The 16,067-nt window shown below is 39.4% G+C and overlaps 1 protein-coding gene across 6 annotated transcripts in view; it reads right to left on the reverse strand.

The window, feature by feature from the left end:
- Positions 1 to 16,067, reverse strand: part of LOC137175527 (ELKS/Rab6-interacting/CAST family member 1-like) — a 138,714-nt gene that overhangs the window by 100,449 nt on the left and 22,198 nt on the right. For all 6 annotated transcript variants that reach the window (XM_067581209.1, XM_067581215.1, XM_067581213.1 and 3 more), the window contains 2 exons: positions 3,276 to 3,532; positions 3,021 to 3,192 (listed from right to left, as the gene is read on the reverse strand). In XM_067581209.1, the coding sequence (XP_067437310.1) occupies positions 3,021 to 3,192; positions 3,276 to 3,532 (429 nt within the window). The remainder of the gene's footprint in view (positions 1 to 3,020; positions 3,193 to 3,275; positions 3,533 to 16,067) is intronic.

The following is a 16,067-nucleotide window of genomic DNA, read 5'->3' on the forward strand; positions in this document are numbered from 1 at the left end:
GAAGGAGATGTCTCCCTCTCGAGGAGGAGCTGGCTTTTAGCCTCCAAGAGTTGATCCGTCCATCCCACATCCTTAGAAACACCACTAACTAAGCTGACACCGTTACACGCTCAAATGCGAATGATCGACTCTGACAGCCTGAAACGATGCTAATTCAACGAATTAGCTCCCAGCTTCAAAACCCATTGATTCAAATGAAAACTAAAACAGTTTAAAAGTCCAAATTAAAACAAATGATTCAATTTAAAATAAGAAATCCAGTCTTGTGGCTTGAATTGCTTGAAAATCAAACTACTCCAGCCTCAAAGATTAAAGTTTCGATCTCCTACAAGAGTGCACAGAAACCTATAACAAAATAAGAACTAAACTCCACACATCACTACTAAAGACTCTGTTAATCTACTACATTTCCTTTCCTAAAATTCTCAAAAGGCAATATTTGACCTATCCTAATTTCCTGAGCTAAATGCAACGAAATCCTGTCTGTCTGGCTGTTGTTGCTACATCAAAACTCACAAGTCAAATGAAGTGAGAGTTAAAGGGAAAAGAACGGAGGGGGGGTGTAGTCATAGATGGAAAGGCACAAAACGTGAAAGAAAGGACGGAGGAAGAGAACGAGAGAGGGAGGGAACAAAAGCAGAGGGGAGGATGTAGCAGTGTATGCATCACTGCTTTTCTTTGGAGGAAACACACTTAGAGGCGAACAAAGACAGCTAATGCAGGAGCCAGGCAGCTCACAAATACACACATATGTGAAAGAGATGGTAGGGTGCCATGGCTAGAGGCACTGGTATGAATACTCACGAACACACACGCACATATTCAAACACAAACACTCACGGAAACCTAAGATGATTTCTTGTTTGGTTATCATTTCCTGTAGAGTGTTATAGGTCAATTTAGAAAAAATGCAGCCACTGAGAAAGTACAGAAGCAAAAAGGACTATAAGAAATTTGATCTTATAATCTGAACTGAATGTTCAATGATGAAGTTTAATCACTACTGAATACTTGATGTTATAATTGAAATACTATGTAATTTATAGCTTTGAAAAGCTTCAATTTGAATTTATGTGGAATTAATTTATGTGCTCTTTGAAATTTCCAGTAGGTCATTTCAGATTTTGCCATTTAATTATTTTTTTTTTTCCCAGGTTCACAAATTGAGATAGAAAATTGTGTGTAGAGTCTCCAGTCGCTCATCTCATCTCTTCTTTCCTGAGTCATATGACCGGCAGAACATAACCTGATTGGACAGTGGTCTGATAGAATATCCTTGGTTTGCCATCATCTTGAACTTTGGTGTCGAATTTAATAAATGCAATTTGGGAAACATCTTTTTTTTTTTGATTTGAACTTTTCGATCTAAAAATGTCTTTGAATTTAGATATTGGATGCTTAAAATTGTGAACTGTTAATTAAATGTGCAACTTAAAATCCCCCTCCCCTTTGGTAATGTTTAAATTTCAGTGATTAAAGTCAAGCAATTATATTTCACAATTAGGCATATATAAGCGTAGACTCAAACTTTTACTGCCTCTCTTAGCTTCAACACAGAGAAGTCTCACTTTGTGTTTTGTACATTTCTGAAACATGTTCAAAATGTTGCCATCTTCTCAGGTGTTGGAAGTTGTAAGGACTGGTGTGTTAATTATTGAGATGAATAATGTTAAAAAAACAACATATCAGCAGTACAGCAGGATGTCTGCAAGACAAATGTTCAATAGACACTTTAACCGATATGGAAACTGTTTTTCAGACATTGCATAATCTTATGCCAGTTTCCCTGTGGTGCTTTCTGTATTGCAATTAACAATGTCTTTTGTGAAATAATGTCAGAAAACAGAAACTCTGTCCAGACAACTGATGCAATGTGAAGCAACATGGGCCTGAAAACATGTTAGAGATGTTGTAACAGTTTGGAAGGACTGAATCTCCTAATGATGTTAAAAAGCCTTTCAGGGGAAAACAATCACTTTCCTGCCTCACTCTGTTTCTCAGTCATTTACAGCCTACCACACATGCACCACTTGTCTTGTGTGTCTGTTATCAGTTTACCTGGAACAGCTGTCAACCGCGTGGCTCATTACAGGAGAACTATGTGATTTGGGATGGCTAGTAAGATAATTACAGCTGTCAAATATACACATATAGGGTTATAATTTTTTGCCTATTAAAATCATGAAATCAGAAGTAGTCTGCCAGTCTGTACACTGAGAAATAGATTAGTGTATTGAAATAGTTTTGGTTGGACGTGTTTTCATCTGATAAACATTTTAGACTGGAGAATCTGGAAATTAAGTGTGCATCATTTTTTCCACTTTTTTGCAACTCCATCTTATTTACTTGTTACTTCATTCACATTTCAAGTTATTTAGTACCTTTTGGAAAATGAGCTTTTAATTAAAAACTATGTCGGACATAAAACAATTTGTAACTTATTGCTTCTGAAAATAAATGTATCCATGAGTGATGCATCAAAGTCATTTTACATTTATTTTATACTGAAATAAATATTTTGTATATAGAAAACTTCAATATTATTTGATGCCCATTACCAACATTTTACCACAAGAGGGAGCTGTTGTATTACAGCATACAACAAACATGGACGAACAGCCAATTACTGTGAAACAGCTGTGAAAGATGTTAGAAACAACACAAAACAAGCAAGGAGTCATTGGTAAAAATAGGATAAAATGTGCATTCCTCTGTGTGTGTGTGTGTGTGTGTGTGTGGATGTTTCTGTTTTGAATAAAAACTGAATTATAAGCCAAGAGTGGATGCAGCCAAAGGCCTCACCTAGATATGACATGGTTTGATTTGTACACATTCACTCCTGGCTGTACACAAACACACACACCCACAAAGTGTTCACATGGGAATGCATGACTACGCTTTTGTATCTCCTTTGCCAGACTCTCTCTTACACACACACACACACACACACACACATACACACACACACATACACACATACACACATACACACACATACACACACACACACACACACACACCTCTCTAAGTTGTAGCATCTCCTTGTCTTTTTGCTCCAGTAGGCCCTCCAGTTGGTGGATGGTCATCTCAGCATCGGCCAGTCGCCTTGTTCGTTCATGGTCTTCCTCGGTTGCCCGTGACGACAGGCCTTTACTCTGCAGCATTTCCAGTAACTTCTTTATGGATTCATCCCTGTTGGAAAAGAATAGAATAGATTTAAAGCTATATTTTAAGCATTGGCATCTTAAAATGGCAGCAAAAAGTCAAATATTCACCTGGCAGTTAGTGTGTGTTTCTGTGTATCGATCCTCAGCTCCATTTCTTCCACAGTCTTTCTCAGGAGGAAGAGCTCTTTGACTTGCCGCTCATATTCGCCATGGAGACGCAGGAAGTTCTCCTCTGTCATTTCCTGTGGAGATATGGCCTGGTTTCCGAGGCGACCAGACTCTGAGTAATCGGACTGGAAGAGCTGGTTGAGATCTCGTTGGATTCGGAGCTCATCTTGTAAAGCCTGGATGGTGCACTGAAGATGCTGGCAGGAGAGAGAAAAGAAGTTGCATTTAGAGTTGTGAATGTAAGAGATTAACTGGAGTGTGTGGATGAAGCAATAAGTCAGATTTTTATTGTCCCACTGCACAACATAACTATAAATCAACTGCATGGGTCTGACATTGTTGACAACTTAACCTTTATTGCTCCGGGAGTTGAGATTTCAACCTTCTAACATGCTCACAATGACAATGCTATTAATTAGCAGGTATATTTAGCATAGTGTTTATTTTACATAATGTTCACCATCTTGGTTTAGCATGTTTGCATGCTAACATTTACTAATGAGCACTAAACACAAAGTACAGTACAGCTGAGGCTGATGGGAATGTTATTAGTTTTGCAGGTATTTGGACTTAAACATAAAAATATTGGACAAATTTAAGATTTGACATGGCGACGGCACAAGGTGAAAGGTTATTACAATGAATCCTCTGAAGACCATTAATCACTGTACCAAATTTTCTGGCAGTACATCCAAAAGTTGTTGAGCTATTGTAAAAACAACCAAAATGTCTTCTGCTAAACCATTTAGTAGATGTGGAGACAATTACATTTCATTAGATACCTCTTTTTCATTAGAATTTACCCTCTAGGGACCTTGAGTGTTTATAACAAATTTCATGACAATCCAGACAATAGTTGTCAAAATATTTCAGCATAGACCCAGAGCACTGGAACAGATTATATTTGGAAACGTTTGCCATGTTTACAACTCACGATTATTCATGACCTCTCAACTCAAAACAGTTATATGAATGCAACTGAGTTGGTCATGTGAGGGTTAAAAATACTGTGCATTGACATTATAACGAAATATCCATTGCAATGAAATGAAATGAGTTTAATTACCTTGAACAACAAACTTAGTTTAGGTTTTCAGGCATTTTTGTATTATTAAACACTAAGGTTCCTCGGTCATAACCACAGTCTGGATGTGAAAATGGTAATTATGGTGAGTCTGCTATGACATGAACGTAGCATTAAGAGAACTTGGGAATAACCAGGAGATGGTTGGGGAAGTTGTTGCTGAAAAAGATCTTTGGATTACTGTGCTCAGCCTATTGCCACTGTGACCTTGAATTGAATAAGCAGTTTAAAAACTGATGGATGGATAGATGGAGCGTAGGGAAGGGTGGAAGCCCTATAGTGTATATTTTTGTTCAAAGGCTCAACAGCAAGTGCTCCTTTGTTTTTGCGGAGGTTTTACTTGTTTTTTGGAGATCTTGGGTGTGGAAGTGTTATGGATGCTCCAATCCGATACACAAGATTGGTATTGGCCGTTACTGACCTTATTAAGCTGACTGGGTATTAGCCATGACATGACAAATCTACATTAAATACAGCTTCTTTGTTTTTGTCAATATAAAATCAGCGTTTGTGCTTTCAGTTACATAAATTCAGTCATGTAGGGCTGCTGGCCCTGGCCTCATGTTACCTTTTCATAAAATTTAATCTAGAGCGACACACGTAGTGTAATATACAGATTTTAAATCCAGAAGAAACAGAGTACTTGTGTCAGATTGGGTTTGATTGATTAGTATTTGGATCAAGACACAAAATAGATCAAGACTGATTTAAAGAAGTGACTAAGCGACTGACTGACTGACTGAGACAGCACATATGTCATCTTTATAAGTGTGTTATAAAAGTGTGTTGGCAGGTAAGTATCACTGCTATTGAGGGTGAAGAGGATGTGGCTTGACTATCCCTGAGTCAGACAAAAGAAGGGTTTATAATGTGTGTGTGTGTGTGTGTGTGTGTTTGTGTGATGTCACTATGATGTCCTCAGGCTTTTTTAAAATGCGTCACACATAACCTGAACAACAGCCAGGTCATCACAAGAGTCATGGAGTATTTATAGAGATAAAAAAATAATACAGAAAATGAATGAGAGTTAAAAAAAAAAAAAAGAGCAGGAGTAAACTGGAGATGAAAAAAAGAAAAGAAAAAGAGAAAAGAAAAAGAAAGCTAAGAGGTTAGAAATGGCAGAGATGCTATCATTCCCCTGCAGCGATTGTTAATCAACATTGACGAGGGACAGAACAAGATTAAAGGAAAAAAAGGAGAGAAAGATGACTGGGAGGGCAAAGAAAAACAACTCTTAGATATTAAGGAGCAGAAAAAAGGAAAAAGCAGCAGATCACAAAAACACCGTACCAGCATGCTCACAGAAACAGACACGCAAAAAGAAATTGGATGAAATGTAATTAGATAATATGGATGCAACTGTCCTTTATAATAGCTCTGCTTTGTGTTGCACGACAGCCAAGGCAATGTGAGTTACTGTAAGATGAGTGTGTGTGTGTGTGTGTGTGTGTGTGTGTGTCTCCTGCTTTGTCTTGTTCAGTTCTGTTCCTTCCTATATTTCTGTTAAGACAGAATATTGATTAAGTAACATTTTATATTTAATTTCTGTTCTTATTGTATTACTTTGTCCATTTGTGAGGGTGAGGTCTGCTGACTCATACAATAGCTCCACACACACACACACACACACACACACACACACACACACACACACACAGTCTGACGGCTGACATTTCTAGGACTTCCCTGAAGACTGAGACACACAAAGCATCCACAATGGATCCTTTTCTCTCTTACAGTAAATATTCCCTCTCTGGTTTAATCCCTCTGTGCTGACTACGATTCCTCCCTCAGGCACGCAAATGCTTATTCTCTGACCCACCCATATGAGGAAAATATGCAGGAATTTGCCACAATCTCAGTTGTTTTCAATTGTGCTGAAACACTGATTAATACAGTACATTAGTCAATCGACAGAACACTGCCAACGATTTATCTAATAACTAGAAATACCGCCTCACAGTTGTATGCCATAACCGTGTCTGTCCAGACTCATAATATTTGTAGTGAAGACTTTGAAGGAATTTAATAAGAGGTATTAAGTGTATTTTTTGGCTAAATGTAAGACTCCAGTGAATAATATCCAGTGAGAAACATGCTGTCTTCATTTAGAGATGATTTTTACAGAGGAGTACAGACGACTGATTGAGAGCTTTGTCACATGGTGCAACAATAATCACCTGAAGCTCAAAATCAGTAAAACTGGACGGGAGGCCCCCTGTCCTGGCTGTCATCCAGGCAGACGAGGTGAAGAGGGAGGACTCATACAAGCACCTTGGAGTCCAAATCAATAAAAAACTAGACTGGTCTCACAACACTTCTCTTCTGCAACGGACAGAGCGGACTCAGATCCTTAAGTGCGTCCAACAGGACCCTGCAGATCTTCTATCAGTCTGTAGTAGCCAGTGCTCTGTTATTTGCAGGGATGTGCTGGAATGGTGGCATCAAGGCTTGGAGGTCAGCAGTCTCAACAAGCTGTTAAGGTAGGCCAGCTAGGTGATCAGGTTGGAACTGGAAAGCGTGGAGGCAGTGATCAAAGCCATCTTGGATAAGCCTTCTCACCCTCTCTACAACGAGCTGTGGCAGATTGGCAGCTCGTTGCAGAGAGAAGGATGAAGGACAAGATCAAAGCTATTTTGGATAACCCCTCTCACCCTCTCTATGATGAGCTGTGGCAGATGAGCAGCTCATTCAGCCATCGGATCATCTCACCCAGGTGTAAAACAGGGTGCCTCAGGCGCTCATTTGTGCCCATTGACATCAGACTGTACAACAGCAGTGGAGACCACTGACTATGAGGACCCAGAAATTCACAAACACCCAATTTCCAAAGTGTCTGGCATACTGGACACACACACACATACACACTCCTTTTGGAAAATTGTTTATTTGTTATATTTTGATATGTTCTGTTATATATTATACTTTACTCATTATGTATTATATATCATACCATACCCATTATTTATTATATCAATAATCTGTCATGTTATTGTACCATAGTATATATTACGTAACACTATATTATTACTACATTTCACCTTGCAGTATAGCTTAGATCCCATACTACATATACACACACACATATATACATATATATATAAAATATATTGTCTTATTATACTACACATTATATTAATACAGACATTCACTAAATGTCATTATCAGTACTTAATCATATATAAGGCTGTGGCTCAGGAAATAGAGCGGGTCGTCCACTAATTGGAAGATCGCAATTCGATCTGCAATTCCAGTCTGCATGTTGAAGAGTCCTTGTGCAAGATACTGAACCCTGATTTGCTCCTGTGTATGTATGTGTGTGAATGGTTAGTTCCCTCTGATGGGCAGGTTGGGACTTTGCATGATAGCCCCTGTACCCATTCAGCGTATGAATGTGCGTGTGAATGAATGAACGTGATATGTAGTGTAAAAGCGCTTTGAGTGGTTGGAAGACTAGGAAGGTGCTATACAAGTACAGTCCATTTACCATATTACTCTGGTGTACACTGTTACATTTACTGGACTTTCTGGCTCTACTGTATATTGTAACTGTGTACAGACCATCTAGCTCCTCAATGACTGTTCCACAACACATTTAACAACTTAATACAGTTCATCAGTGCAACTGGCAAGCTATCGATAATTGTTGGAGACTTTAACCTTGACCTCCTCACTGAGCACCATTCTGTGCTTAACCAGGAAATAATGGAACAGCATGGCTTTCAACAGCATGTGAAATTTCCAACTCATTACAGTGGTTCCTTACTAGACCATGTGTATAGCAACCAAAAAATCCATGTATGACAAACTGCTTCCTACCACAGTGACCATGGTGTGATTTGGGACTTAACTCATCCAACACCTGCCTTCAATCAGTTCATCATCTCTCCAGTATTTCAGCATTGGCTCTTCACCCATTGTTTTCTCAGCTACATTGGTCATGAAACCTCCCTAGTCAAGTGTATTCCTTTTGTTGTTGTTTAGCTTGTTATTCATTGTCTTTCCCTTTGCCTGAGCTTTGTTGTTCTTGTTCTGCTGTATGTCTATTAGTATGTAAGTTCATTGAGAGAGACAAAAAAGAGTCAAATTCCTTGTATGTGTTCACGTTTGGCCAGTAAAGCTGATTCTGATAGAACATGAAGTTGTAGCCATGACAGTAGACGACGCGTCAGATATGGATGCAGCTGCAAAGGATCTACAGATTCTAAAACGCGGATCTTTCACACACATCTTCAACCCGGCAGCACAGAAGATCTATATAATCACCACAATGTCAAGGTGGGTACCCAAGATTACTGTCACTAATTCAGTGTCCGACCAAATGTGAAATATCACAATCTCCTATTCTGTTCCTGAGTTATGGTGTTGAATAATGGCCAGAAAAGTGTTTTTGTTTTTGCAGAACATTATGATGTCATAGTGAAGTTCACCTTTGACCTTTTGGATATAAAATGTCATCACTTCATCATTTTGTCCTATTAGACATTCATGTGAAACTTTGTCATAATTAGCGTATGAATTCTTGAGTTATGGCCAAAAACGTGTTTTGTGAGGTCACAGTGACCTTTGACCTTTGACCACAAAATTCTAATCAGTTCATCCTTGAGTCATTTGGACATTTGTGCCAAATTTGAAGGAATTCCCTCAAGGCATTCCTGAGATATCGCATTCACGAGAATGGGACAGATGGACAGATGGACAACCCAAAAACAAAACGCCTCCGGACAAGACTGTCGCCAACACGGAGGAATAATAAAAATGCAAATCATTTGTAGATTCCACCTTTTTCAATGAGAGGATTTGCAGCTTTTGTTTATGTGATGTCATTATAAAGTTAAACCTTCTGGGGTTTTTCTTTTTACTGTTGTGTAGATAAGATCAGGAAGACACCCCATTGGGCTCTGAAAAATGATTAATTGACTTAAAGTGAAAAGAATACATTGATTTATTGATAATGAAATGAATCATTAGTTGCAGCTTCTGTTATAAATACAAACACTACAGTATCTACGGAGAAAAGCACAGCTGCATGATGGCTTAAAGGACGGACAGCGAACACACGCATACACATACGCATGCACGCACACACATTCATGCTCATTACAGTAATAATATTGCAATATATACAGTATATAGAATATTTAATATGCTACAGTATTTAAGCATGAAAGAAATGCACACGCATGTATGGTCACATATCAGAATCATTCAGGCAAACACTCACAATCACACACACATCCATATGAAGCATCCAAAAGTATGTCAGAGTTGCAGAAATAAATGCACACACACACAAAGCCTCAACAGTCAGAAATGCAAATTAGTGTGTTTCTGCATGAAGTCAAGCAAATATAGTATGAACACACACACATACACACAACTTCAAAAGGTTACATATGAAGAATTCAGATGGAAGTAGAGAACGCACACACACACACACACACACACAAACACACACACTGGTGTATGCCAGAACTCCCCTCCAACACACACACAAAGCTGGAATGTAGATCTGAAAAATGCCAGACCACTAGAGAGAGAGAGAGAGAGAGACAGACAGAGAGAGAGACAGAGAGAGAGAGAGAGAGAGGGGGGAGAGAGGGGGTAGGAAATAAACGGAAGCAAGAAGAAGGAAACAAAAACAGAAAGGGCGATAAGGAGGCCGGAGTGGGAAAAAGGAGAAAACATTGAGTAAGTGAGTTAATTATGTGTCCGGCAGAAACAGAGGGTGGGAGAGAAGAGGAGGAGGAGACAGAGAGAGCGAGGGTCAGAATACAAGTTGTGTTTTTCTTCTCAGTTTCTGCTGAGTCATTTTTGGCACCTTCACCTTTGACCCTGTCAGACACTTCCTGATTCCACAGGAGACCGAGAGGGTCGGTCACCACTCAGTATAGAGACAGAGATGAAAACATGCGTCGAGAAGCGTGCACACACATGTACACGCTCTGGGCTCACAGTCACGATGCACAACATTAGTCATGCAACTGAAAATAAAACATGAAATCCAACAGGAAATCCATGTTATCATTAAAAGCTAATTATTATTATTTCCAATTTACCTTCAAACTGCTCATCACTAGATTTACACTACAGCTTTCAGTTTATTTGCACTCACAAATGATAAAACAGCAAAAAAGAGAAACAAATCTAAACTGTGTATAAATGTGACAAACACATAAATATTAGGATAAATCAAAGTGACAAATCTTTCCATCAGATCTCTAAGAGAGGGACACATACATTTATCAAGCTGGTGTAAACAAGTGCGAGCTGGGAAATGATCTTGATCCCACAATTTGTCACGTTGATTGAACTGTCTCAATATTTACTTACTCTATGTAAGTAGGAACATTTGAAAATCCTGTGCCACATCTGCAATGGCCAGTATGCTGAGATTGCTAGTGACAGAGAATCAAACTAAAATGACTGTATGTAGGCTGCGTATCTGAGAGTGTAGTCATTTCACTCCTCCAAATTAATGATGGCTGCAAATACTATCTGTAGAAGCCACCAATATGAGAATATGGGGGCTACCATCACCAGTGTTTTCAATTTAGTTGACATTAGAAACAACATTACCCTGAGGAATCAAATAATCAATATGATCGCAATAAAAAAAAAATCACATTCTTTTCCACCCCTTAAACTTTTAAGCAGCACATGTCTGACCACAGAACTGGTAGAAGCACCTGAAATAGATACAATTTAAAGGATAAGTTCACAATTTGTCAAGTCTGTCCTAAAAAAAAAAAAATACTCAGGTGCCCAAATGAACATTGACACATGTGTCATGGACTCATGGTTTTTGGACTCTTTGTGTTTTTGTTCTTTCAGGTTCCTGTGTTCACTCCGTGTGTTTGTTTAATTCCAGTTCTTCTTCATAGCTATTGAGCCTATTAAGCTTTCTGTCACAGTATGGCTCTGTGTCCCTGGCCGCCATTCTCCACCAGTCCACCAGAGACCCTCAGCCTGTTTCCCTTTAAGTTAAGTCTTGACTGAGTGGGTGATGGACAGAAAAGACAGGTTGCAGATTATCTTAAAGGACCACTTGAGATATTATTGCTTATTGTATTTAACCTTTGTCCTGACATTTCAGTTTGTATGCATGTGCTCTATTGGAAGAGCATACAGAACTGAAATAACACTTTTGCCTTCACCTGGTTCAGAATGAGTTTGTTTGTTTTACGACCAGATAATGTGTTTTGGGCTAGTTTCTCTGAACTTCCGGGCGTAATGCTTTTCATGCAACTCGCACTAAGTGGTGAATCAGTTTTTGGGTAACGGATGTCTATGTTTGGACTTTAAGAGTTTGCATGCCTGTTTATCCTGCAGCTCTTTTTGGCTCTGTAGCACAGAGTGTTTTTTGTTTCCACTCGGCCTGCTGGCATTTGGAGCTTTCTTGAGCCTACTTGTTTTTTTCTGTGTTTGTGGTTGTCTGTTTTGCACTGTTTCCCTCCTGTGTTTCTGTGCTCCTCCCCAGCCTGCTTTTCCCTCCTTCGCCCATCTCAAACCTGCCCTGTATCAGCCTTGTCAGCGCTGCCCGGCTCTGTGTTTTCCCCAGCCTATCCGCTCCCTGTCTGTTTTCCTGTCTCATCACCTCACTCTCCTCTCCTCAGCTCCTCCGCCCATCTCCCCACCTGCGCCTCATCTCCTCATTAGATCAGTTAGTTTTTAGGTCCTGTTTTTTCTGTTCAGTCTTTGCTGGATCATTTATCTGGTTTAGTTCTGTTCTGTTTAGCCTTGTCTGCCTGCACTTCTGTGTCCTGTTCCTGTGTTGTTAAATAAATATATCCTTCAGTTTCTTGTGCCTGCCGCGTCCTGCTTTTGGGTCCATCTGTTCCGCACTTCATGACAACATGCTTTTTGTTTTTCTGTAATCATTCTTCCTGTTCATACTGGCCATAAAGATCCCTTCATAAGGCGCTTTCAAGGTAAGTGATGGGGGCCAAAATCCACAAGCCTCCTTCTGTGCAAAAATTGTATTTAAAAGTTTATCTGAAGCTAATACTGTAGCACTTTGAGATTCACTATGAATGAAAAGTGCAGCACAAATTAAATGTATTATTATTTATTATTAATATGAGGCTTCAGGCATCCAAATTAGTCAAATTAATTGATTATCTTCCAAAGTCACTGTCTTTTTAGTGCCAAATTCCCTCTTTTTTTAAAAAATCCTTCCACTGCAGCTAAATAGGAAAACAGTCTGTCGAGACACAAATAGGGAAATTTTAACTAAAATGACTGAAACCTCTTTGACTAACTCAGACGTCTGAAGCTTTATATTATCTTCAGAAAAACTTTCTCAAAACTAGACTAGCGAATTTTGTCCTCCATCACCTTGATTGTAAAATTGCATTTGGAGGGGATCTTTTGATGGCCAATATGAACAGAATGATTACAGCAAGAAAAGTGTCAGTTGCTGGATATGTTATTGTGGAAGAAGAAATATAATTGCTGTCTGAAAACATGAATTTAGGTTGCAAGGACAAAAAAATAAATACAACTATCTATAGAAAAACAAAATGCTGTTCCGGTATGTAAGCTAATGAGCAATCTACATAATTCCTATCCATATCCATACTGAGAGAACAGAAAAGAGAAGAAGAGAGAAAATCCGTTTGTGAATATGGTGACAATTTTTCCATCCACTCGTCATCCCTCCCTCAGGCCACTGCTCATCTGTCGTTCAATATTAACCATCTCTCTGTTATTACTCCTCCATCTCATCCCTTGCTTATTCTGCCCTCGCTGGGTGAGTCACGCTTCCCTCCCCGCAAACACACACACACACACACACACACACACACAGTGACACATATACGCACACTTTGATGGACTAACACACACGCACGATAATGCCCACACGCAGAGATACACACATATGCAGCAGACAACATAATGTTGGAGGCAGTGGTCATACTGTTCGTGTGTGTGTGTGTGTGTGTGTGTGTGTGTGTAATGACCGTGAGCGGTTTGAAAGCTTCGCCCACTCAGGCATCAGACAACAGGCAGATTAACAACTCTCTCTTCTTTCTGTGAGGATAAAGGTGGAGGATGAAGAAAATAACGAAGGGGAGGGGAAAAAAATGAAGAACATGACACACAAGAAAATCCCTCGTTTTCCAAAAGGAGAGTGAGACGATGGAAGAAAACAGACCTGCATCAGATTGTACATGCATATACAAACAAAGGAGGAAGACAAGAATAAGTATGGATGAAAGGAAAGGGAGAAAGAGGCAAAAAAGGCTAAACGAGGAAAAGATTTAATAAAAAATAGCCAAGAGGGGGTAGAGAGAGAGAGAATGAGAAAGGGAGAAAAAGCGTTGACCCTAATCAGTCACTTTCGGATGCAACATCAGGGTCAGCGGTGGGTTTAAAGAGCGAGAGAAGAGGAAGAGAAGAGTTTAACAGCAAAAACAGCCAATTGCATCTGTCACATTTATTTAACATAAGCACATTAAATGATGTCGAGCTCTTTGAACCCGGAGACACAGACAGACAGACGTATAGATAGATATTTTAGAAGCGGAGTAAGAAAAAAAAAAAAAAGGAGAAGGGGAAAAGGGGAGTGACTGTACTGTAATTCTGTTCATTCCTCACCAACCCGTCCCAAACTTACTCCTTATAAGGAAAGACATGGCTACCGCAGGCCTTCACACACAAACTCAGACAGGGGAGAAAGTGAGAGAGGGAGGGAGAGAAAAAAAAAAAACGCACAAAATCACAGCCTTGTAGGAAAAGAGGGAAAACTGGCACTCTCTTTTCTTTCAGTTTCAAATCTCTCCTGCGTCTCTCTTTCCTTTCCACTATAAAACTAACACCGTGGACGTTGTGCATTTGTAAAAGCAATAAAAAAAAAAACAGAGGAAAAGGAGTGAAAGAGTGCTATTTCTCCCTCTCTCTGTCTGCATTGAAGTTAAAGTTTTATAACACTCTTGAGTGAAGTCTCCTCCTCCTCCTCCTTGCTTTTTCTAGCCCGTTCCTTGTTCCCTCTCTCTCTCTTTTTCCTCCCCTGCTTCTCTCCATCCTTCTTTCCCTCCCTCTGTCCATCTGTCTGTTTCTCCCCACCATCATTCCCTGTATTTACTTAATTCCCTCTTTTTCCTCTCTCTTCCTCACCTATCTCTCCATCCTGACTGAATAAACACACAGGTTTGAGGACCATCTGTTACTGATGAGCATTCATGTGTGAAAAACACACATAAAAAAAAACACACCCAACACACACACACACACACACACACACTTGAATGCAGGTATAATAGTCACGATGAAATAAACCTTTTTAAAGATTTTTCTCTTTTTAGGCACTGTGGGACATTTGAATTCCAAAAAGTGTGAAAGGTGAGTGTCATGTACATGCACATAAATGCCTGCTGTATACACATACAGTATGCTGACATGAGGACACACACACACACAGACAAGAGGAATAATGAGTCATAGGTTGATGAGCAGCGGAGGGAAAGAGGTGCAGACTGCAGGCAACAAAAGGAGGAAGACAAGGTAAGCAGAATCGGACAGAGAGATGATCGTCATTGCATTTTAGAGGAGGTTGTATCATGTATCAAAGCCAGGAGGGGAAAAAAAAAAGACTTTTCAAACCTTTGCTGAGGCTGCATGCTGTCTTTTCCAGGTCCACCCTCTATCATATTCACACACAGCCAAACACTTCACATTCACTCCTTCCCAGTCCACTATTTTTGTAGTTTTGGACATCCTTCTGATCAGTAAGAACAACATTGTGAAGTTAATTTCTAAGATTTGAGAACATGCCTAATAAGTCCAACAGGACGTCAGATGATGATACAGGTTTTAAGCAAACTTAGAGTATATAGAGGAGAAAATTAACAGTAAAATTATTACCCAAACTGTTGCGGACAGACACAGATTTCCTGTGCAATGAAGGATTATTACTAACATTCTGGATGCACTTACTTCCAGTTTCACGTCCAGATAAAGTGGTTTAGAAAATCTGGTTAAACTGTCGCCATGTTTCTGAATCTCAGCAGTTACACTGGTGTGTAAAATGTTATAAAAACTGATAGAAATGATGGTAAAAACTACAGCAAACTGTAATAAAAAAGATTTTTTCATTATGTGTTCGATACAGGGAAACTTACACTTAAAAGGACTACATCAACTTTTTAGGAATTTGACCTATTTGACCAATCATTTGGGACCACAAAAACAAGGATGTTTTTGTGGTTAAGATCACTACTTTGACTGAACTCAAACCCATCTGCCAGCAAAGGAAAAGGAAATTTTACGAATTAATTCCTCTTCTCATTCACTCTTCCTTTCCTAAATTTTCCCTTTTCTCCCCGTCTCTCCTTTCTTCATCCCTACCTCCCTTCTTTAAATCAATCCATTATTTCTTTCTTTCCATCCACCCTCCATCCATTCCCCTCCTGTCACATCAACATCCTTCAGTCTTTCCATTTCTTCACATCTCATCTGCTTTTTTTTTTCAGCTCAATTCGCCTCGTGCTATCCATTCATCTCTCCTTCCTCCTCCTGGCACTCGTCCCCCAGCTTTCCAGTTTGATCTATCCTTCTTATCCACTTTCCTTATTTCCTGCGTCTTTCTTTCCACATTTTACACATCTTTACATCTCAATCCATCTTGCAGATCCATTCTTCTCCAC

Source organism: Thunnus thynnus, chromosome 23, assembly GCF_963924715.1.
Source record: "Thunnus thynnus chromosome 23, fThuThy2.1, whole genome shotgun sequence".
NCBI classification, from domain to species: domain Eukaryota; kingdom Metazoa; phylum Chordata; class Actinopteri; order Scombriformes; family Scombridae; genus Thunnus; species Thunnus thynnus.